The sequence below is a fragment of the Triturus cristatus genome, chromosome 7 (genome assembly GCF_964204655.1).
Source record: "Triturus cristatus chromosome 7, aTriCri1.1, whole genome shotgun sequence".
In the NCBI taxonomy this organism is placed as follows: domain Eukaryota; kingdom Metazoa; phylum Chordata; class Amphibia; order Caudata; family Salamandridae; genus Triturus; species Triturus cristatus.
This window is the reverse complement of record NC_140590.1, coordinates 12,520,460-12,544,255: the sequence shown is the minus strand read 5'-3', so window position 1 is coordinate 12,544,255 and position 23,796 is coordinate 12,520,460. Positions and strand designations below refer to the sequence as shown.

The window sequence follows — 23,796 nt, the reverse complement described above, 5'->3', positions numbered from 1 at the left end:
CGAGCAGCACTGAGAGCCCTGTGCATGTGTCCGACCAGGCATCACCCCAAGCCCTTGTGAGGGCTGTTCTGTGGCAAGGCTGCACACCACAGGCGTGGTGCATTGGCTGTCGGGAGGGAAGCTTCAGAACTTCCTTAGCGCTCAAAGCGCAGTTTAAGGGGGAGGTGGAGAGACAAAGTGTCAATCTGTTTAGTTCCTCAGGAGCAGTGCCCTCAAGAAGCCCACCTTCCGGCAGCTCTGACTCTGCATAGTATACACCAGAGGGTCGGCGTGGCCAGAATCTGCGTAATATACACCAGAGGGTCGGTGTGGCCAGACTCTGCGTAATATACACTGGAGGGTCAGCGTGGCCAGGCGAGGGGAAGGGAATTAGGGAGGGAGTAAAGTAACGTCCGAGTTCAGGTAGCCCCACTCAAGCCATCCCACTTCTGTAAGGAGAGAACCATTTCAAATGGACGGACTAATTCTAACGTCATGTGTGACGCCATCGCAATACTGCAGCTCCCAAACTCACCCAAGGGTTACTGGTTTGCATTCTCAGCAGTCGGTTATATCCCTCTAATCCCCCCTAGATCTCCTGGCCCAGGAATGGAGCGTATGGACGGGTGCGTTTCTGCAGTCACCGCAGCTGCTTGCATTGAACGTCACTCCCATGGCAGGCAGTGTCTCCTGAAAGTCATGCGGGGCCGGACTACAGTCAGTAATCATCTTATAGGTCTCTGCACCTGCAAGGCTGAAAGGGCTGGGGCAGAGTCAGCCCCACATTAGACTTGTGTCTTGAAGGGCCCAGCAGTGCAGCGTCATATTCTATCAAATGAGAGAAGTGTTCCTGAAAACCGTCAAGGCCAGGGCAGCATCTGCTGTGTATATGTAAGGATCTCTGACAGACCAAAGGTGACAGCACGCTTTTCACACGTCAGGCTGCTGTCTTTGAAAGATCTGTGGAGCTGGGACTGTGACCCGATTTGGTAAGGTTTACGTAGGGCTGAGACGATAGAGTCACATGCCGACAGTCACTGCTTTGGACCCCAGCTGGACGCTTAAAAGGAGTGTGGAAAGTTGCATTTTTCCCTTTGCCATAACCAGGTTAGAATAGTGACTTTAGCAACAACGTGTATATTTAACACTAACAAAGCACCTCTGCTTAAAATTCCTTAACCACTAGGCAACAATTGATTCATTACAATGCTGAATCAAAAAATAATGACATTCAGCCGATAAATACAACCCAGCGTCGCCCACTTTTTCACCTTTTCTCGCAAGACACAGGCTGCTGTTGAAACTGCTAGCCTTGCAACCGAGGTACGGCCGCAGAAACGGGCCTGTTTCCTGTTTCCTAGGACAACAGAAAAGAATGCACAACCAAACGCCTCTGTTTTGTCGCAAATGCGTACGATGTAAGGTATCGCGCGCATGCGAGACAAAGAGTGCAAAATCATCCACCAATCAAACAGCAAACACGCTTTGAAAATGCAATAGGACCCGTTTTTACGTGAGACCTATTGCATTTTCAACGTAAGTGTGGACGTGAAATAAGACACGAACGGGAGGGGGTTGGGGGTGGTGATGGTCCAAGAAGTCACAGACTACAGGAGGGAGCGGGGAGAGACAGGGGAACAAAACACTTTTTTAAGTATAGGGCCTGATAACCTCGGATGGAAATAAATGACGACATAGCTGTGAGGAGGCGGGAGTAACAAGCTAAACACCAATCACTTTGCAGGATTTAAGATTGAAGCCAATCAAAAATATGTCTGGAAAGTGGGGGGAACTTCCCCCCCGCTATACTCTATACAGCATCTCTGGACGAGACAGCGCATACACTGCCTAGGCGAGACCTAAAAAGGAGAAATTCTCTAAGTACATTACTTAAAACATTAATAAAAGATGATTTTCTGGTAGAAAGATAAAGTGACAACTAAAATGAATAATAGCAGCATGGTCATTCTAAGATCCCCTTTTTGATGTGTTTGGTATCCCACTAGGAGATGTCGCAATTGTAAAAACATTAATACTAAAACGACCACTCATGACGTAAAAGATAATAAAGGAGAAAAGCACCATTTTTGATAAATGCAACAGTATAAAATGGTTCCATCATCCTAAACATGCTACAAAAAATGCATACAACCAGGCCACGCTAATACCATGCTTAAACCTACATCTATTGTGCTGTCAGCGCGTCACGGGCAAGACTATCAATAGTGCACATAAGAATAAAATATACATAGGCTATCTGGTTTTAGGTTTAAACCTATAATAACTGATAAAACCCCACCGAATGCAAAATAGCCATCACCTGTGTAAACATATAAACACTGAAAAAACACCTTCGCAACCACAAACTAAGTGCCCTTCGAAGAAAGGAAAATATGAGTGAAAGAGTCATTTTTATTTCATCCTGAAGGGGCCAATACAATGCATCTTTGTTACACAAGGCAGCAGCAAGAAAGACTGGGCTAACATTAAGGTGCTTGAGTTTTGTTGTTTAGGAATGTCACTAAAATATTGTTTCTTCTTCCTTCTGCTTTTTTCAGTTTTGTGGTCTTTGGTCTAAAGATACAGTGTTTCGAAGCATGTTTTAGGTCTTATTTAGTTATTTTGAAGACTGTAGAGAATCAGGAAATATCAAAATCCTATTTGATATTTTGGCTACATTTGATTTCAATGATAGGTAAAATGGTTGGTTTCATAAAAATCTTTCCCAATATATACCATCACATTTACTCACAGACAGAGAATGGGTGAAATCCTTCGATACATCCGCCCCCTTTTCTAGCGAATCAGTATTGATTGTAGGTAAGTTGCCAAACACCCCAGGCTTTAAACATTCAATGCAAGGTGTAGTGACAGGTATATGTGAAATTAATGTTGTCACCAAGCATCTGAGATAGTGGTGAAAACATGACACCAGACATTGGTAAACATGGAACGAAGTGTCACTTGGAATGCTGCTAGAAAAAGTTACTACCAAGTTCAATAAAGATTGGAGTGATATTGTTTGTATTTGCAGTAATTCAGCTATGTAGATGAAAAACTTGTATGATGACCTGTCAAAATTGCTACCTGACCTGAAGTGCTTCCCTGTAAGAGATCTGTGTCACTTGCTAGATGGTTTGCTGAAAGCATCTTTACAATCTTCAGAGTTAATGAAGAATGCTATTGTATTTGTAGTCTATCCTGGTACACTATTTCGTTATGCCCAGGAACTACGATGCAAATATTTCTCATTTTGTGCTTTGGGTGGCATCAAAGAAACAGTCAACCTAATTGTTTCATTTAGCCGGTGGTTCTCAGTCCTGGAAGCTGTGAATGCCATATTATCCATGTGGCGGTTGTTTACCGAATGTTTGCTTAGTGATTATGCCAAAGGCAGTACAGTTTACTGCATGCTTAGGTTTTTACAGGAAATCATGACTGCTGTAGTGGACTTAATCAAAATACTAGAGTCTGAAAACACCCATGTCTACCAAATATTCAGCGTGATTGCTGTAGATGTGAAACATCTCCTTGAGAGGAGGCTGGGCAACACTTTTAGTGACTTTGGCACTGCAACATGTTCCATGTTAGAATTCTTGCCACTTGGTAAGCAAAGAAATATTGAGGAGCAATTCAGGAAATTTTATTTTACAGTCTATGGGATGTGGCCTGCAAAGATGCAGAGAAATCTCCCTTAACCAACCATGGCATTTGAAGTTAATGAAGGATCACTGAGGTAATCTGCACAAGTTCTTTGAAAAGTACTGCTTCCTTTTTGACCGCTTCAATAACTGAGGGCATATGTGCCCAATTCAACGCATATGTTGCAGAACATATCCTAGACAATCACAATATTCAGGTGCACCAGTATTGGCATGGAAAGCTATGTCATTGGCCAGAGTTAGCGTATTGTGTACTTGCTGTTTTGGCGTTGCCCGTCTCAAGTGCCAATGTTGAGAGGGTCTTTTCACAGATAAATGTTTATATAGGAAGGAAAGAGTGAGTGCGCATGTCCAAAGACTCACTAAAGAAGTATTGTATGGTGTACTACAAGAAGTTTGATTTGTAAAAATGTATTTGGACATCATATACCCTGTACACACGCTATCTATACTCATGCACTATCAGTGCAGAAAGCAAGCAATAATAAAAGCAAAACATTCCATAAACACAGTAAAAACACTGTTTCTGTAGTTTTTATTGGCGCGAAAATGTGTATCCACTGATACCCACTGTTTTTTCAAGGTATTGAAAAAACTGAATAAACCCCACCAGAATTTACCAAAAATAGAAACTGAAAACAGGAAAGCCTAAATATACATGATTGACGTTTTTAAAATAAAGATAAAACATAGCCATATAACATCCATGTTGTGGTCCAATTTTGGCTACACCTAACTTACGAGCGCCCAGCCAGAAAGCACTGTCAGTAAGATGGGAACAAGGGAGGGTACATGCTAAATATAAGAAGCCTTAGTGTATTATCTTGGAAGCCCAGTGTCAGCTACACGTAAGCCTCATACGGCTGTGGGCTGCTGCTTCAAGACCTTCCTTCCAATTAAGCATGCATGGCTTCAAAACTTAGCCATGCTACAGACAAAACGTGATCTTGGGTCCCACAAGATTGGTTATGCCATCTCTATGCCTATAGAACGACTATCCAGAGAGAGTGCCAGGAGTGTTGTGCCCAGTCTGTGCCCCTGGAGCTGCTATCCCCAGAGTGCCAGGAGTGTTGTGCCCAGTCTGTGCCCCTGGAGCTGCTATCCCCAGAGTGCCAGGAGTGTTGTGCCCAGTCAGTGCCCCTGGAGCTGCTATCCCCAGAGTGCCAGGAGTGTTGTGCCCAGTCAGTGCCCCTGGAGCTGCCACCCCCTAGAGTGCCAGGAGTGTTGTGCCCAACAGTGCCTTTGGAGCTGCCACTTCCAGAGTGTCGTGCAGTGTCAGGAGTGTTGTGCCCTGTGGGTACCCCTGAAGCTGGTATCTCAAGAGTACCAGGAGTGTCCTGCCTTGTCCGCGCCCTTGGTGCTGCTATCCACAGAGTGACAGGAGTGTGTTGTGCCCAGTCAGTGCCCTTGAAGCTGCTACCCCCAGAGTGCCAGGAGTGCTAGTGCCCTGTCCACGCCATTGGTGCTGCTCTCTAGAGAGTGCTAGGAGTGGTTGTGCTATCCAAAGAGTACCAGGAGTGTCATGCCCTGTCCGTGCCCTTGGTGCTGCTATCCAGAGAGTGCCAGGCATGTTGTGCTCAGTCAGTGCCCCTGCAGCAGCTATCTGACAGGAGCCAGGAGTGCCGTGCCGGCTCCATACCCCCTTTACATGTTTCACCTCTTTCTCTTTGTGCCCACAGCAGTCCGATGGTCAGACCTGCCCCTTCTGCCGCTGTGAGATTAAAGGCCACAAGGACATCAAAATTGACCCTCTGGCGTTCAGTAGATGCCCTCCCAGGGTGAAGCCCTCAACAGTGAACACTGAGGAGGTGTGGGCCACTGTTGGACCAGTAGCCTACGAGTCGAGTGAACCGGCTAATGGTAGGGCAGCACCGAGGAACCCGCAGCGAACGCCCCAGGTAAGGCTCACCGACACCTCAATACTGCTCCAGCCTCAAAAGGCTGTTGGTCTCTACGTGACATGTGGGGTTGGTGTGCTTCTGCAAGTAACCAATGAAGGGTCACTGGTATATCTGCTCCTATGACCAGTGTAAGGTGACTGATATCTGAGTTAGCAGTTCTAGGTTAGAGATATCTCTAAGTGACCACTGAGAGGTCAGTGGTATTTCTGAGCAGTGACCAGTGCTAGGTTAGAGACATCTCCAAGTGATCAGTGTGGGGTCACTGGTATAGCTGAGCGGTGACCAGTGCTAGGTTAGATATTTCTCTAAGTGACCAATGTGGCTTCACTGGTATAGCTGAGCGGTGACAAGTGCTAGGTTAGATATATCTATTGAGAAATCAGTGTGAGGTCACTGGTATAGGTGATGGGTGTCCAATGCTAGGTTACAGATATCTCTAAGTGACCACTGGGAGGTCAGTGGTATAGCTGAGCGATAACCAGTGCTAGGTTAGTAATATCTATCGAGAAACCAGTGTGGGGTCACTGATATATCTATTTGGTGGCCATTGCTAGGTTAGAGACATCTCTAAGTGACCAGTGTAGGGTCACGGGTATAGCCGAATGGTTGCCAGTGCTAGGTTAGGGATATCTTTAAATGACCAGTGTAGGTTACTGAAATATCTGAGCAGTGACTAGTACTAAGTTAGAGATATCTCTAAGTGACCAGTGTGGGGTCACCGGTATAGCTGAGTGGGAGCCAGTGCTAGGTTAGAGATATCTTCAAATGACCAGTGTGGATTACTGATATATCTGAGCAGTAACCAGTGCTGGTTAGAGATATCTCTAAGTGACCAGTGTGGGGTCGCTGGTATAGTTGAGCAGTAACCAGTGCTAGGTTAGAGATATCTTTAAATGACAAGTGTTAGTTACTGATATATCTAAGCAGTGACCAATGCTTGGTAAAAGATATCGCTAAGTGACCACTTGGAGGTCACTGGTATAACTGAGTGGTGACCACTGCTTACCCAGAGATATCTCTAAGCAACCACTGGGAGGTCGCTGGTATAGCTGAACAGTGACCAGTGCTAGGTTAAAGGTATCTATTGAGAAACCAGTTTGAGGTCACAGATATATCTGTTTGGTCGCCAGTGCTAGGTTACAGATATCTCTAAGTGACCACTGGGAGGTCATTGGTATAGCTGAGCGATGACCAGTGATAGGTTACTGATATTTATTGAGAAACCAGTGTGGGGTCACTGATATATCTGTTTGGTAGCCATTGCTAGGTTTGAGATATCTCTAAGTGACCACTGTAGGGGCACTGGTATAGCTCAACGGTAGCCAGTGCTAGGTTAGGGATATCTTTAAATGACCAGTGTAGGATACTGACATATCTGAGCAGTGACCAGTGCTAGCTTAGAGATATCCCCAAGTGACCAGTGTGGGGTCACTGGTATAGCTGAGTGGGAGCCAGTGCTAGGTTAGAGATATCTTTAAATGACCAGTGTGGATTACTGATGTATCTGAGCAGTAACTAGTGCTGGTTAGAGATATCTCTAAGTGACCAGTGTGGGGTTACTGGTATAGCTGAGCAGTGCCCAGTGCTAGGTTAGAGATATCTTTAAATGACAAGTGTGGGTTACTGATATATCTAAGCGGTGACCAATGCTAGGTAAGAGATATCTCTATGTGACCACTTGGAGGTCACTAGTATAACTGAGTGGTGACCTCTGCTAAGCTAGAGATATCTCTAAGCGACCACTGGGAGGTCACTGGAAATAGCTGAACAGTGACCAGTGCTAGGTTAAAGGTATCTGTTGAGAAACCAGTTTGAGGTCACAGCTATCTGTTTGGTTGCCAGTGCTAGGTTAGAAATATCTCTAAGTGACCAGTATAGGGTCACTGATATACCGAGCAGTGGTCAGGGCTAGGTTAGAGAAATCTATTGAGAAACCAGTGTGGGTTCACTAATATATCTGAGCAGTGACCAGTGCTAGGTTAGAGATATCTCTAAGTGACCAGTGTGCAGGGGCGGCCTTAGGCATGTGCAAGCTGTGCACCTGCACAGGGCCACCAAACCCCAGGGGCCACCACGAGGAATCGGATACAATACATATTCGTGGCGGCCCCTGGCAGGGATTTGGCGCATGAACGACTGAGGCATGCTAAATCCAATGTGATGCACGCTGAATGGTTGTTCTTATACTCTTTTCCTTTCTAACCCAGTCTCGTCTTTGTGTGGGGTCGGCCTTGTTTCGGGCTCTTCTGGTAGGTCTTGTGCTTGTTTAGAACTTTTTTTCCAGAAGAATCGAGCTTGTTTTAATAGTCCAGATCTGGCACCTCCGGAGGCTCGCATGCGCGCGCATGCGCAGTGCCCGCGAGTCCTGCAGCGAAGGGGTTACAGAAGCACCATGCATCACTGGCGGCAGGAGGGGTGGCAGCATCCGTGCCCGGCGTGCAGCGAGCAGCACCAAGACCGGCCGAGGCCATGCACCGGCGCGCCTAGAGACCCTGGGCAAGAAAGGCTGCCTTGCAGAGGATAGCATGCCAGTGTGCAACCTTTAGTGCCAGCTGCGAGGCGAGCAGCCCGAGGGTCAGGGCATGGGGAGGGTGAGTGAGGAGGTCAGCGTGTGCCACTGCAGAGTGAACCCGAGGGAAGGTGAGCCATTGGACGAGGGTGTGGGGAGCCCTGGGAAGGAGGGCAGATCAGGCATAGGAATGTATCCCAGCCCGTGGGGGTGAGGAGCCGGGGGCGTGGGGAAGGTTGGGTGAGGATGTTATTGTAGATGGTGTGTGCTTTGGGTCTGGGTGGAGGTAAGCCATGTGAGGTGGCGAGCTGGAGGTATTCTGGTGGTCATGGGAAGGGAGGGCATGATGAATCGTGAGCGAGAGCCTCTCTCTCACGATTCATCTCTGAGAGGGCACGGGTCGGAGAGGTGGTCTCTGTACGCCAGGGGTAGGGAGTGGTACAGATCGGCGCTGTATGTTGAGGAAAGAGTGAGTCAGGAGTGCAGGGGCGGTGTTTACTTGTGGCTGAGGGGAGGCATGGTGACTTTTGGAGGTGTAACTTGGGAGGCACGGTCGTATTGGGTGGAAGAGGAGAGCAGGGTACGAGGTGTTAGACGTAATGTTAAGGATTCATTAAAATGATTACAATTACTTATCAACAATCATGAAAGCAGAGTATAAAGCTGATACTTGTGATCTAATGAGTGGATCTGCCTGCACAAATCTTTTAAAACATCGAGTGTTCGAATGTACTTGGCATTTGGTTATGTCTGTTTATATGGTGTTGAGGCAGACATGAAATGCAAGCACCTATGGATGGACGCCTGGAATAGGATGGCAGTGCCTACCCATGTTAACTCAATCTAATGCCCTTTTGCAGAGACCTTGGTAGGAGACTGGCTTCTTGATCATTTCTTTAATTACATTCCAGTGCTTGTCATGTGACTAGCAGAGAAAACTAGTTTAACTAGTCCTCAGTTTGCAATTGGTGAAGCAGCCTTCTCTGTCCATACTAGGGGCATAGTTACCATTGGTTCAGCAAGTACAGTGGTACTGAGACCCAAAACCCTCAGGGGCCCATTGAACCCTGATAATTGCTATATTCTACTTCCTGAGCAGCAGCCAAAGGGGCCATTTTCCTTGCTTATGCCACGGCCCATGGGGTCGTTGGTACGCTGTGCTAGTGATTCGTACGTCTGCTTGAAAGTTGTCTCCTGACTGGATGTTCCTTGCACATTAATTTTGCTTCAGTGAACCTCTAGTGCCTTTTCATAGCCTTAGGACTCACTGTAATTAATCCTTGTTTAATAGGTGCTCTGAAAGCGAGCAGAACTGGTTGCTGGAATATGGCACTATACAAGAAACCTTAATTAAATATATTGTATTTTGTCTTTTGACAATGTGGTAAAGTGGACGAGTCTTTGGTTACCTGTAGGCTGTCTTCAGGATCAGTTAGTGACGTACTGAGACAGGTCTCTGTGTGCCATGATTTAAAGGTAGCTTACTCTCTTCCTGCTAAGGTCACTTCCCAAACAGATCATGAACTATTCTCCAGGCTCTACTGTTCTCAGTGGACTGAGAAAACAGACCTTGTATGCCAAGTCACATGATCTACCCTATAGTTTTATAACACTCTTCAAATAAACCTTCCATATGTGGCTAGTCCTCATAATGTGTCATACATGTAGTGGGAAGGGTAATTACTATCAATCAGTCAGGGTTTGTAAAGCTCAGCTGTTTCACACATAAGGGTCACGAGGCAGTGTGGGATTCATGCTGCTGGATCATGCTGCTTGTTGGTTGAACAGCGAGGTCTTGTGGTCCTTCCTGAACTGCTGGAGCGATGGTGAGGCTCTGAGGTGCAGGGGGAGGGTTTTCAGGTCTTCACTGCCAGGTGGGAGAAGTAGCGGCCTCCACTGTTTTATCAGCGGCTGCATTGGGTGGCTGCTAGGAAGATGGTTCTGGAACATATTTTCCTGGTAGGTTGGTGGAACTTCACTCGTTCATTAAGGTATGCTGGTCCTTCATTGTGTAGTCCAGGGAAGACATGGCTTGGCAGTTCGGGCTGGACTGTTCCCATGAGGCACAGGGTCAAGGCTGATTTGCATATGGCCATGTCTGAACTGGGGTGGTGTGGTGAGCAAAAAAACGATGGATTTAGGCCCAGATCTCTGTACTGGGGTGAATGTATGACATTGTTCTGCATTCTGTCCATCAACTGTTGTTTTTGCAAGAAAATAAAAATGACACATCAAAATCTTTCAGCAGCCGCCACTGCTGATTGTCTTCTTTTTTTCCCTACCCACTGCTAGCCTCGCCCGCTGCATTGCAAGCAAAATGAAGAGAATTCGAGTACACAAATCTGGTTATTCGAAACGAAAGAAAAAGGTGGCTCAGCAGGCTTTCGTAGTGTCACAGGAAGGAGCAATCCTGAACTTTATCACCCAAGGGAAACCTAAAGATGGAGAATCCTCTGGCCAGAGTACTGCTGATGCACTCGGTAAAACAGGCGCTGACGACCATAAAGAAGAACAAAAAAATGATGATATCCATGAGCAGAATGATGCTCATGAGCAGACCAATGAAAATGAACAAGGTGACTCTGAAATTGATACAAACATGCAGCAATTACCAACTCAGGATGAGGATTATTACAAACGACCCTCAGACAGAGAAACTGAAACATCATTCATCGGTCCATCAACATCTGGCATTCTGAAGGCGGTTCAGAGTTACAGACGGATGATGCTGGTATTGAAAAGGAAGCCAAAGAGCAAGACCATGTTACAGACCCGTGTTCTGAATATGATTTATGTGATTGGAGGGATCCTACTTTGTGGCCGAACTCTCTTACGGAGGCGCAACGTGTTTTTCTTGTTGAAAGGGGTCCCTCCAGAGACCCAGATTCTAAAACAAAGTATCCAAGTGATGAGCACTCAAAGTAAACGTCGTTTTTCTGTTACCATGTTACTGGTCATCTAACGCCTTTTCTGGACGTTTTATTAAAACACCTTCCTGAGCTCCGCCCCGCCCGGACCCCCTCTTCCGGGGCCCCCTACCTGCGCTCCCTGCACAGGGCCACCATGAGCCTAGAGCCGCCCCTGCAGTGTGGGCTCACTGGTATGGCTGACCGGTGACCAGCGGTAGGTTAGAGATGTCTCTAAGTGACCAGTGTGGGGTTAAAGCATCTCTAAGTGACCAATGTGGGGCCCCTGGTATAATTGAGTGGTAATTAGTGCTAGGTTAGAGATATCTCTAACTCACCAGTGTGAATCGCTTGTATATCTGAGCAGTGACCAGTGCTAGGTTAGAAATATTTGTAAGTGATCAATGTGGGATCACTGGTATATCTGAGCTGTAACCAGTGCTAAGTTAGAGATATCTCTAAGTGACCAGTGTGTGGTCAATGGTATTGCTGAGCTGAGCGGTGACCAGTGCTAGGTTACAGATATCTCTAAGTGACTAGTGCGGGGTCACTGGTGTATCTGAGCAGTGACCAGTGCTAGGTTAGAGATATGACTAAGTGACCAGTGTAGGGTTCCTTGTATATCTGTTTGATGACCAGTGCTAGGTCAGAGATATCCATTGAGTAACCAACGGGGGGTCACTGGTATAGCTCAGCGTTGACCAGTGGTAGATTACAGATATCTCTAAGTGACCAGTGTGGGGTCTCTGGTATATCTAAGCTGCAACCAGTGCAAGATAAGCATTATCTCTAACTGACCAGTGTGTGGTCATTGCTATAGGTGAGCAGTGACCAGTGCTAGGTTAGAGATAACTCTAAGTGACCAGTGGGAGGTCATTGGTATAGCTGAGCGATGACCAGTGTTAGGTTAGTGATATCTATTGAGAAACCAGTGTGGGGTCACTGATATATCTGTTTGGTAGCCATTGCAAAGTTAGATATATCTCTAAGAGACCAGTGTGGGGTCACTGATATATCTGTTTGGTGGCCATTGCTAGGTTAGAGATATCACTAAGTGACCAGTGTAGGGTCACTGGTATAGCTCAACGGTAGCCAGTGCTAAGTTAGGGATATCTTTAAATGACCAGTGTAGGTTACTGACATATTTGAGCAGTGTCCAGTCCTAGCTTAGAGATATCACTAAGTGACCAGTGTAGGGTCACTGGTATAGTTCAAAGGTAGCCTGTGGTAGGTTAGGGATATCTTTAAATACCAAGTGTAGGTTACTGACATATCTGAGCAGTGACCAGTGCTAGCTTAGAGATATCTCTAAGTGACCCATGTAGGGTCACTGGTATAGCTCAACGGTAGCCAGTGCTAGGTTAGAGATATCTTTAAATGACCAGTGTGGATTACTGATATATCTGAGCACGAACCAGTGCTGGTTAGAGATATCTCTAAGTGACCAGTGTGGGGTCACTGGTATAGCTGAGTAGTGACCAGTGCTAGGTTAGAGATATCTAGGGTTACTGGTATATCTGTTTGATGACCAGTGCTCGGTTAGAGATATCCATTGAGTAACCAATGTGGGGTCACTGGTATAGCTCAGCGTTGACCGGCACTAGGTTACAGACATCTCTAAGTGATCAGTGTGGGGTCTCTGGTATATCTGAGCTGTAACCAGTGCTAGGTTAGCATTATCTCTAAGTGACCAGTGTGTGGTCACTGGTATAGCTGTGCCGTGACCAGTGCTAGGTTAGAGATAATGCTAAGTGACCAGTTTGGGGTCACTGGGATATCTGCACTGGTGGCCAATGTTAGGTTTGAGATATCTCTAAGTGACCAGTGTGAGGTCACTGGTATATTTGAGCAGTTGATAAACTCAAGCCTCTTGGAATTGCGTCTGATCTCTCTCAATAATGCATACCCAACGTTGATAGGGGAGCAAAATAAAACAAGCATTGGCATAGCTAATAGGTCTCGCCTATGGGACCTTATAAGTGTTTAGCCACGCAGCACATAATTCCCCACTGGGCAAATTTCTGTAATGGAACTAGTGCTTATATAAAGCACTTTGATACCTTAATTTGCACTATATAAAAATACAAACGATAAAGAGGAATGAAAGAAGAAGTTCTTGTGTGTTCTTGAGGTGGGAGTTTGAAAAGATGCGCTCTGCACAGTGATTCAATGATTCATGTTTGGACGTGAGGGCTATCTGGCTGGGGTTATAGGGAGAGGGGAAAGAGGCACCGGAGGCATCCATGCCATGATGCTGCACACCCCTGACCTGCTATTTACCATGGCCTAATGCTGGTATACATGCACTCTTCATGTCTGGTTACTGTTGGCCCTGGCAAAATGGTGGTAACTCTTTACTTATTTTTGCCATCCTTACCATAGGGGTGGCCAGCAAGACAATGGTGGACGTGGCAGCAGTCATAGTGTTGGTCCTAGCATCATACCATCATTTCTTGTCATATTGCACATATTATTCATTCAATCAATTAAGCTGCAGTAGGGGTATCTGGCGCTGCATTGACCGCTCCCTACAAGTAAAGCAGCGGTGCTTCATTTGCAAACGAATGCGAAACCTATCAACATGTTAAATGTGCATTTAAACTTGCCAAAAATCAATAAAGAATTTCTGCGGCATTTTTCGCTTGATTATAGATTTGTTGCATGTGCCACATAATCCATCAACTGAGGATAATTTCAAGATTTTTACCCCAAAAAATGTTGTTTCTAGCTGAAACAGATCAAAAGTTACTCAAAATGCAAAAACACCTGTTGCTGTGCAGAAGAATGCAGTTTGAAAAGATGGCCGGTACACCTTTGAGTTACATACTACATACATAATATCTAGGTTGAAATAGTACTAATAAGGTTAAACCTTTCTTCAGACAGTTTTAAAGTGTAAACATAACATAATAATTAACTGATGTGCCGAATCATGCTGCATAATTTGCATTTTCTTGCCACATATTTTAGTAAACCCTGCCGCATAATTTGGCCCTCCCTTGCTGTATATTTCCAGTGGTCCTGATGTCATGTTGTGTTGTCATTAGGATCGTGGAGCTTTAAGAAACATCCATATTCAAACCGTTTTAAGTCCTCTGAATGGAGGTGCCATGATTTCCGTCAGTGAGCTCAAAACAGTTTTTACACTCAACATGGTATTCGAAGCACTGAGGTATATACACGAGAGACATGCAATAGCTCACGCGTAACTAGGGCCAGTTTGTGCGCCGCATATACACAGATGCCCATAAAATCATTTGGATGCTATCAAACACATGATACCACGTAATGGAAGTGTAAACCCCCTCCTATTAACATGACCATTTAACTCTGTTTTGCTGCACCCACGGCTGTTGACCGGCATGGCTGGCTGCGAGCACCACCTCTCGTCAGGAGTTCAGAAAGCAGTTACCGGTGCCAGCCCACTCGGTGCATGCAATGTCTGTGGATCAGAGACCAGGATGAGCTGCTCACCCAGTGACCCAGCCTTGCTTTCCCCTGTGCATTTTGGTACTTTTCAGGTCTCGCCTCGCGATAGCAGCACATGCGCTGCACTCGCCGTGCGAATGCCTTTTGCGATCGATTCTTCCAAAGCTTTACATGCACGCGTACGGATGGACAAAGATGGCTGCTCTCGCCATTCATCCAAAGCTAAACATGCACGCGTATGTACGGACAGTGGACAGTCCAACGCCATCTTGTGCCAATAGCTTTCTGTTGTCATGGCAACCAAGCTTCTTACCAGAAGCTTCGTCACGCTGCCTTGTTTTACTACCACAGATCTCTTGAATGTGGAAGGGAAATAAAACACACTCCGCGAGGAAAGGAGAAAGACGCAGCTGCTGGAGACATTTTATTGCTGCACATTGTTGGGTGAAGGACTTGAATGACTGTCGGCCACACGGGGGAGACTTCAGCCTAAAAGAGACACTCACTCTCTCCATTCGCTCGAGCACTATGGATGCTCTGCCGCTGGTTTTTCGACTCGTCTGTCTCTTTGCGTGTGGACACAGGGAGGCGGTGCAAGGAGGTAAGAGGCTAAAACTTCTGTCCCAGAGCTGCGTGGACTCTGTGCCACGATCCCTTTAGAATCGATGCGCCGGCCGGCAGCCGGTGCAGTGCTAACTGTGTTCAGCACCCTCGCTCCTCACGGAGGGAGAACCGAAAGAAAAGCACACACAGTTCAGTACACAGCCCCCTCTTTCCTCTAATCACAAACTGCATTTTGTCTTTGGAAGCAGAGGCGGTCTCTGGGCAGCGCTCACCCGTTCAATCTGGTCTAAATCAAAGGTTTAAAAATACTACAAAGCCATCGCATTACATTTTCCTCTCCCTTGATTTCTCTGTTCCTTTCTCCACTGCGCCCCTGCTCGTGATTTGAAGCAGAAGGCTCCACCCCACCCCCCCTCCCAAACCTCACCCTTGTGAGAAGCATCAATCAGGCACATGCCCATGATTGGAATATGGCTAAGAAACACAATTAATCCCCTTTTCCCAGGAAATCTGTTTGTGATCAAAACGTGTATCTAGTGAGAGGAGGTGTTTGAGGTGATTGTTTGGGGGTGTTGTGCTGATCGGGAGTCAATTATATGGCTGTTTTGGAAGATTTATTCTCTAATCTGAAGCCTGGAAGGGAGGCAAATGGGGATGTTATAAGAAAAGAAAGTATGTGTTCAAAGATATTTGAGTTTCTTTGTATGTGTGTGTTTTTATTGCTGAACACGTCTCTTTCTGTGTGCTAGTGCCTGTTTATGTGAACGCGTTTGTTTCTGACTATTCGGGTGTTGGTGTCGTATTTCAGTTTTTCATTTACGCTTTTTTGTGTGAACTTGTCTATATTGGTGTGTGCTTTTGTGTGGGTCTATTTCCATGTGCAAGTTGTGTGTACGCATCTCTTTATGTCTCATATATAATATATAAGGGTGGGTCTGTTTGATAAGCATGTTTGCGTGGCCACTTATGTGGTTCTGTTACTCTGCGAGCATGTGTGTTCTGTGTGCGTGTTTCTATTTCTGTGCTTCTTTCTGTGTCTGTTTATGCTTGCCTGTTTCTCTGCGTTTTGTTGGTATGCTTGTATCTGTGTGGGTTTCGCGCGTGAGTGTTTTTACTCTCAGTGTGTGCTTCTATAGACCTATTCTTTTTCGGTTTGTGTTTGTTTCCGCCTGTCTGCTTCTTTTTGTTCGGTGTGTTTCTGTGCCTGAGAGCTGCATCCCTCTGGAAAGTGAGGCCACGCATATACATTCTAAAAGATCAAATAAAGATAGAGCGGCCGCAAACAGGCACGGCTTCCTGTTAAGTGCTGCGGGAAACTTTTCCATGTGGAACTGTTCAGGCGCTGCAAGGGCGCAGGAGAGTGGGCGGACGATGCTAAGATAATGGGGGCAGAGGGGGCCACATGGAAACCGCTGAGAAGAAGCTGTCCGCAGGCGTTTCTAAAGGACTTTACTGCGACCCCTTACCCCAGAAGCAGCGTGCCCCTTCTCCAAACCAGGTAACACCCCTGGCGAAGGCCCACAACCGGCGTTTTGAATGAGTACACCCCCGAGGCCACATCTGAGGGTGCACTGGGGGTGACCATGGGGTGCTCCTGTCTAAGGGTGCTCAGGAGGTGCTATTGTCTGCAGGTGTGGGGTGGGGACACCTGCATATAAAGGGTTAGTTTGTGTCTCCTTGTGGTGCCCTCGGTGTGCCCATTCTAAATACACGATGGGAGCATACTTGTCTATAAATAGCTAATTGCTGCTTGTGTCATATTGGCGAACACACAATTGGTTTTTTCGGATGCTCAGATACCACTAAGTCGTCTTCAAAATACATTACACGCCAAGGTGTTTGGCAATAATAATGGGGAAGGCTTGTTTGGTTCTTACTTTTCCCTCCATATTAAAAAAACAAGCATTGAAAATGCAATAGGTCTTGCCTTTGATTACGTTAAAGCCATTTGCTTTGCTAATGGTATTGTATGCAAAGCAAATGGCTTTAACTTAATGAAAGGCGAGACCTATTGCATTTTTAATGCTTGTTTAGTTTTCTTTCCCGAAATACAGGACTGCTCGTCCCATGACGGAGACAAAACAAGCATTTGCAACGCAATAGGTCTCGCATTTACGCGAGTTTACGCTTTTGGCATTGTAAATGACAATGCCTTTTATTTATGTTTTAATAACGAAAACAAAAGTAAGCACCATTGTTATTTGCAATGTCAATAGCTCAAACTTGTGTAAATGCGCAACCTATTGCATTGCAAATGCTTGTTTATATGTCCAAGTCTTCATACATTGCTTTTATCGGATGCATTTGTGAGAACTTCACTATTAAACAGATTTTGGCTCACACCGCGGACTCTGTTTGTACTATCCGGACTATACTGTTCTGAATGCTGCGTTAAAATTATTGCACGTCTGTTACTGCCAAGTGGCCCAACTCTGGGGTGTATTATCAAGACAGGCGATAAAATTATCACCGCTTTGGCGGCAGAAAACTGCCGCTAAAGCGGCGATAATGGGCTTGATAATTTGCCGCAGAGAATTGCCATAGAAGCCCATGTTGACACTAGAACATGGGCTTCTATGGGAATTCTCAAGGGCGTATCATCAAGGCCATTATCGCTAAAGAGGCGATCATTTTATCACCTGTCTTGATAATATGCCCCTCTGAGCATAAAGTTATGTTAATGCTGAAAGTCCTATCACACTTCCGCTAATGATGACATGTGCAGAGCACGTGTGATTCGCATATGTGGTAAACGTGTGTTAATGGGGTCACCCAGGGGTGTTCAAGCCAGGTCTGAAAGGACTCGGACAAATTTTCAGTAAGACCCCAGGAGCCTAGGGAAAGTGTTCTGTCTAGATGAAAAGTGTGTAGATATATTTTATGCACATATCTTGAAAGTTTGTCATGAATCCTGTCCTCCTGGACTACGGTTGGACACCCCTGATGTACTGTACATGACAAAAGTCATGAGTTTTCAACATGATGTCGGCAGGGTACAGATGACCGCCTCATGCACTGTTGAGATGAACTCTAACTCAGATGCTCTGGGCAGAGGCGGTGTCGAAGAGCAGCACTGAGCATTCATTTGCGCGCACGGGCCCACGCGCGCCCACACGCGCTCTCAGTTCGGCCTCTTACAAGGAGGTGGAGTCCGAACTGGTCCATGGGAGTGTTTCATGGATACACCGGGCACCTTAAGCTCGTAACAACACGAAACTATGATCTGTATTCTGGATCAATGTTCTGCATCGACGGAATGTAACCACGCTTCCAAATGACCTGATACGGAGCGCTGTCACAAACCTGGGCAGCTGAGTGAAAATACCATTTTACGCGGAGAACTTTACTTTGTGTGTGTACTTCCTTTACTTTTAATTCATCGGATAATACAATGCAGGCTATTATATGTGGAAGTTTTGTCTAATTGCATCTACGTTTATATTACACACATATCACAATATGTGGTGTCTACATGAGCTTAAATTTAAGCCGTTTTACCATCTCTACACTGCTGAGTTTATCAACATTTGAAGGATTAAAGTCTGAGTCTGCCTCGCTTGGAAGTACACCTCTGACCCACCGGTTACATAGAAATCGCCCCGGCTGGTGCATTGACACACTGCGCTGTCTAGGAGTCCTTCTCGTTCCCTGCCTGGAAGGCCTCTCGCCCCAGACGTGCTGCTGAACGAGCAGACGCCCCCAGGAGAAGGGATGTCAGTCATTTGAGCTGAAGTCCTCAGTATTCATTGTGCCTGGAACAGCTTTGTGAGTCCCTTGAGTGCTCTCCGGGGTGAGAGGTCACCGGGGGTGCTAATAGCTCAGTGAAGGGCATGATTGTCACAGTCACTGAAACGCTACATCCAGCAGCTCAGCGAACCCCATTAAATGTGGATGGACAAGCTAGTCCAGACACTTTGCGTGTGACTAATTCGAAATACAATAATTTTACAAAGAACATCTCAAATTTAAAGTTCCATCATGGTATGCTTGATAGAAATCTGACTGGTGAGCTGAAATAGCCCACACATACAAATCTGTGCTTCTCTTTTGACAGTATTGTATTGTAATTGCATTTATATAGCGCTTACTACCTCTGACGAGGAGTCAAAGCGCTTTTTAGGTCTTGGCTCGAAGGCTGCGCTTGCGCAGTCTCGATCCGAGATTTAATGACTTGGAGAAGAGGGGCTTGAACCCGCCCCTCTTCTCCCCTGTTCTCCATTGGCTGGCCTCTTGAATGCTGGCCAGCCATTGGAGAAGAGGTCCGTCATTCCGATTAGGCCCTGTCCTTTTCGGATTCGGGGGCGTGTTTTTTTCAAGAAGTCTAATTATCTCCTCCGGCCAATGGCAAGAGGAGAGTAAAGGAAAACACGCCCCCGAATTTGAAACCGCCACTGCGTTTCTCCGAGGCATTTCTACTCTGCCTCGGAGAAAGGCAGTGGTGTGTTTGTTAGCAGGATGTCTCCTTTCCTGTGTGATTTTTTTTTGGGGGGGCTTGGTGTGTGCACGATTGTGGCTCCGTGTTTGTGCACGTAGACCATGCTGCCTCCCACTTGTCCATGCTGCTGTCCTGTTGGTGACTTGCCTTTGTTACCTGCGCTATAGATGTCTGCTTTACTTGCTGTGTGACCTTCTCGTATCTCTTCGCTGTCTATTGTTTCCGTTCCTCCTCCTGTGTAATTGTCGCATGTCTCTGCCCTTTGCGCTCTATGACTCTCTCCCTGTCACTAGGTCTCTGTGTTATTACTGCCTCTTACTTTGTCTATAACGTTTCTTATGAGTAATTGTAACGCCCGATATTTCAAGTCAATGCCGTGAAATGGCATCAGTAGTAGCAGGGTCACCGCCCCAATAGAAACAGACAACGGACTAGCCCGTAGCATGGCAGACACGCTCAGGTGCCGCCCTACCCTTCTGATGGCAGGCGCATTGCCTCTCCATGACACACACCATCCACGGGTGTACCACGCTTAAAACTGTTTTCTGTGGTGTCAAATTCGTTTTGAGGTAATTGCACGCCGATTTAGAAATGCCGTTTCTACAGATGCAAACGTGTATGTTTCCACTTTTTAATTCAAAAGCAGCCTCTGTAATTAGTTGACTAATACTTGGCGAGCATGGACCACGGATTGATAGTGTTGAATAACTAAGACCCCCCCCCCCCCATGTAATTTTAAAACATTTGTTCCATGTCAGAAAGGGCTTTCGTTTTAAAAGGGTCCCGCCGTTTAACATCATCCAGAGACGAGGTTTCTAAGCGCAAAGTCTGCGGCTTTGTGTGCTAGAATTGCAGCTTGTGGAATGGGTTAGTGCTTCGAGACCACTGGAAAGAAGTAGCAGCGCTTTATAACAACCCCTAAAAATTGTATCAATGAATGTACTGGCATAACGGCAAAATAAAAGGCAACAATCACTGTGTTAATTTGTTCATTTTAGCGCGTGTAAAATACTAGGTTTGTAATCACCGATGTGATCCCCGTTGCCTAGACAAGTCAAGAAATATCACACTATGAACATTATATCTTTTCTGTATAGAAAACGGCTCACATCCTATTATTCCCAAAATAGATCTAACGATCATTTGAAGCAAAGATATTACACGATCGCACTTAATTTGTACATCATCGGGCGTGTGTTGTCTCTTCTCACTTGGGGCTTTCACCCGGAGGTATTTTGTGAACTCCATTTTATTTCGGTCCATTGTGAAATGGGGATTTCCAGAGTTCATTGTTGGGAGATCAAGACATCACAGAATTTATTTCGTGCTGATTGTCCCTTTATGGGAAGGCGACGAGGCGTTAATTTCAGTTTAAGTCGCTAAAACTGTAAAACATAAATGCGGCGAAGTGTTATTTGTGGGTGAAACGTTGTAACGAAACGGAGTAAAACTGGTGTTTACGAAAGTCGCTCAAAGTGCGCGTGAGGAGCGGCGATGACTGAACCAACTCTCCCCCCACAGCCCCTCCCACCCTCATTCTTTCAGTACATCCTTTTTTCCTTCCACTTTTCGGGCAACTCTTAATGGAAGGGGCATTAAACAGTCTCCGTTTGAAGTATAAGCAACTTGTAACTCTTTCCTGGTCTGCACTCGCTCCCCGCAGATACCGCCCGGTAATCTTTGCGCAAAGTCTGCGCCAGCATTACCGTCCGCGGCCCTCGTGCCGTTTATCTGACTGCTCCGTACTTTCTTTCGTTTGGAGCCTCTTTCTGTTGTGTACTTTCTTTCACTTGGAGCCTCTTTCTGTTCCGTACTTTCTTTCGTTTGGAACTCTAGGCCTGCCCCCCTCTCCCCCTCCGCAGCCCCCCTTTCACCCGCTTCAATACACCGCGCTTCTTTGCAGCGCTTCTGAAAAAGTGAAGTCTGATTCGGATCTTACTTGAAAACAGGAGCCCCAAAGCCCTCCGTCAGAGGCCGACTTGTCCCAGAGGACGGGTCCTTTACTCGGGTTGTCTCTCCAGAGACGCAGGGGGTTCTGAGGGGTGACACTGCGGGTATTTCAATCCCCCGAAGGTGCTGTGACCGAGCCCGGAGCACGCTCGTGAAGGAATTCGTGGTGGGAATTAGAGACATAGCTGTCAATAGTGCAGAAGGTGCAGCGGCATTGGGGCCACATATAGCTACATGTTTCTACCAGAGCGGGGTTGGAGAGGTGGTGGTGTTGTGGGGTTAGGGGCAAGATTTTTTTTTAGTTCTGGCTTGAAAGTCAGCTGTCGGTTTACCTATTCTTCAAAATATATAGTCTGGCCTTTGGTTCCTCCCAGAGTAGCAACTCTCCCACCATATGCGAGTATCATTCTACCTTCTAGAAAGTTCTTCTTTTGGAATGCACGAAGGACTATTGTGCATCTGAAAGGTGCCCTGAATCGTCACATTCGTTGCTTAACAAACTTCTCTCTGTGTTTTTTGCCCTTTATTTTCTGTGTTGTCTGTTTTTGTAGGAAGGACTTCTGCACAAAGTAACGAAACCAAATAATACCAGATACGTAGAAACAGGACCTCTTCCCCTCACATGTAGGCAGCGCGCACAGATTTTGTATTTCATGTATAGATTTAGTACGTGTGCGTTTTTAGGCACCCCGAACGGAAATGTTGTTCAAAGGTCACATGTAGCGGTGCAGAGGCCGTGGATTGGATGGGAAGCAAGAACGAGTGTGCCGCTGCCAGCGTCCCACGCAGTGGGACATCAGCAGGGCAGCTCTCTAGTGGCCGCCCGTCGCAGCCTTCCCCCTCCCCCTTCTTCTGCCTCGCGAGCGAGGCCACGCCCAGGGAGGAGATCTCCCAGTAGTGTGTAGGAGGAGGCGGGCCGTTGGGGGGGGGGGGGGCGAGGCTAGCCCCCCTACTTAGGCGTGCAGCTTGCCCAGTTCCTCCTCTGCTTCCCGCGCGCCGCTCCAACTCGGACACGCGTATTCCTCGCCACGTCGCCGTTTTTGGGCGTCCGGGTCGTTTTGGTCGTCCTGGTCTGGCGTCGGGTTTTGCGCCCCCCCCCTGTTGTCCCGGTGAGTGTTGGTTGCGACCTGTCCCCGGCCCACTGGCCTGGATGTTGCCTGGTGGTGGGGCTCGGGAGGTGGGCGGAAGGGAGCGAGACTTGTGCTGAGCGGCGGGGTGGGGTGCGGGGGGCGCCGAGTGTGGGTGCGGGGCCGGGGCCTTTGTGGTGCAGGGCTCTCGTGCCGCTGGTCTCTTGTGCCGCGCGGGTTCCTGTGCACGTCGGTCGCACGGTTGTGTCCCTGGTCTGGCGTTCTTTTCCTTGGGGAGTGCGGGGCAGTGCCGCCTCCCGTCTTTCCCCGATGCTGTGTGACTCTGGGCCCCGGTTTTGGCGGTGTGTTCTGTTCGTCCCACTGTTTTGCCACACATTGTATTTGGCCACTGGGGGTGTGCTCTCCCGGTCTCTGGGTGGGAGCGCGCACTTCTTACACGGAGGTGATCGGTGCAGAGCCGATCGGTCTCGGTGTCCTTCATGGCTAGGATTCGGATCAGATGTGCCATTTGTCTTTTCGGGGGCCCTGTCCTGATGGTGGGACAGAGCGCGCGGGAGGGCACAGGACGGTGGGTTCCCAGTCTGGAATTTGCAGTGAGTGTGTGGGTCATCGATTGCATACGTCATTTTTCACGTGTCGGGAATTGGGAGCAGTGCAGCACAGACTGGGTTCGAGACGGGGAGGAAGCAACAAGGTCAAGGAAGGGTGTGGGGTGCTGGCCTGCGGGTCCGGTGTCGTGGGGTGGCAGTTGTTGGTCCCTGGGTATCGTTGAGTGGCAGGTGTTGGTCCCTGGATGAGCGGGTGCACAGATGATGGGTCCAGGGCCACGCATGTGCCACGGGGTATGCGGGATCCGGTTCATGTGGTGTTCGAGCAATATTTGAATAGCAGTTTTCACTTCTGCCACTAGGTGATAGAGTTCCCTTAGGTTGGGAACAATGGAGAAAGACCTAAAATGTCGCGCCCCGGGTGCTGGAGATCAGTGTGCTTGGGAGATGAATGGACGAGGGGCCCTTGGCAGAGAATCAGAGTGCAGTCACTAATCTACCAGAAATTATGTTGTTTAGTAACTAATGATACATCCAAGCAAAGCTTTGTGTGGCTCGTTCCCTGTGATTTTAAATGTATTTTAACCCTGCATTTCATACTGCTCGCTGATTTTAATTGGTGTCTATACCCTGGCTCTTAGTTGTTTGCTATGTCCCTTACCTCCTAAATTTTTGTTTACGGGAGATTTATCAAGGGTGTTTCTCCTTTCAGGGCCCGCTCTGAATTTGAATGTGCCCTGAATTTGAATTGTTGTTATTTTCTGTAGCGACACTGCAGAATTCAACATGGCGCAGTAGATCGAAATTCTAACAGCACTAATTCAG

The 23,796-nt window shown here is 47.0% G+C and overlaps 1 protein-coding gene across 4 annotated transcripts in view; it reads left to right on the top strand.

The window, feature by feature from the left end:
* LOC146808685 (E3 ubiquitin-protein ligase CBL-like) overlaps positions 1 to 23,796 on the top strand; it is a 417,764-nt gene that overhangs the window by 258,164 nt on the left and 135,804 nt on the right. For all 4 annotated transcript variants that reach the window (XM_085615485.1, XM_085615487.1, XM_085615486.1 and 1 more), the window contains exon 8: positions 5,321 to 5,539. In XM_085615485.1, coding sequence (XP_085471611.1) covers positions 5,321 to 5,539 — 219 coding nt within the window. The remainder of the gene's footprint in view (positions 1 to 5,320; positions 5,540 to 23,796) is intronic.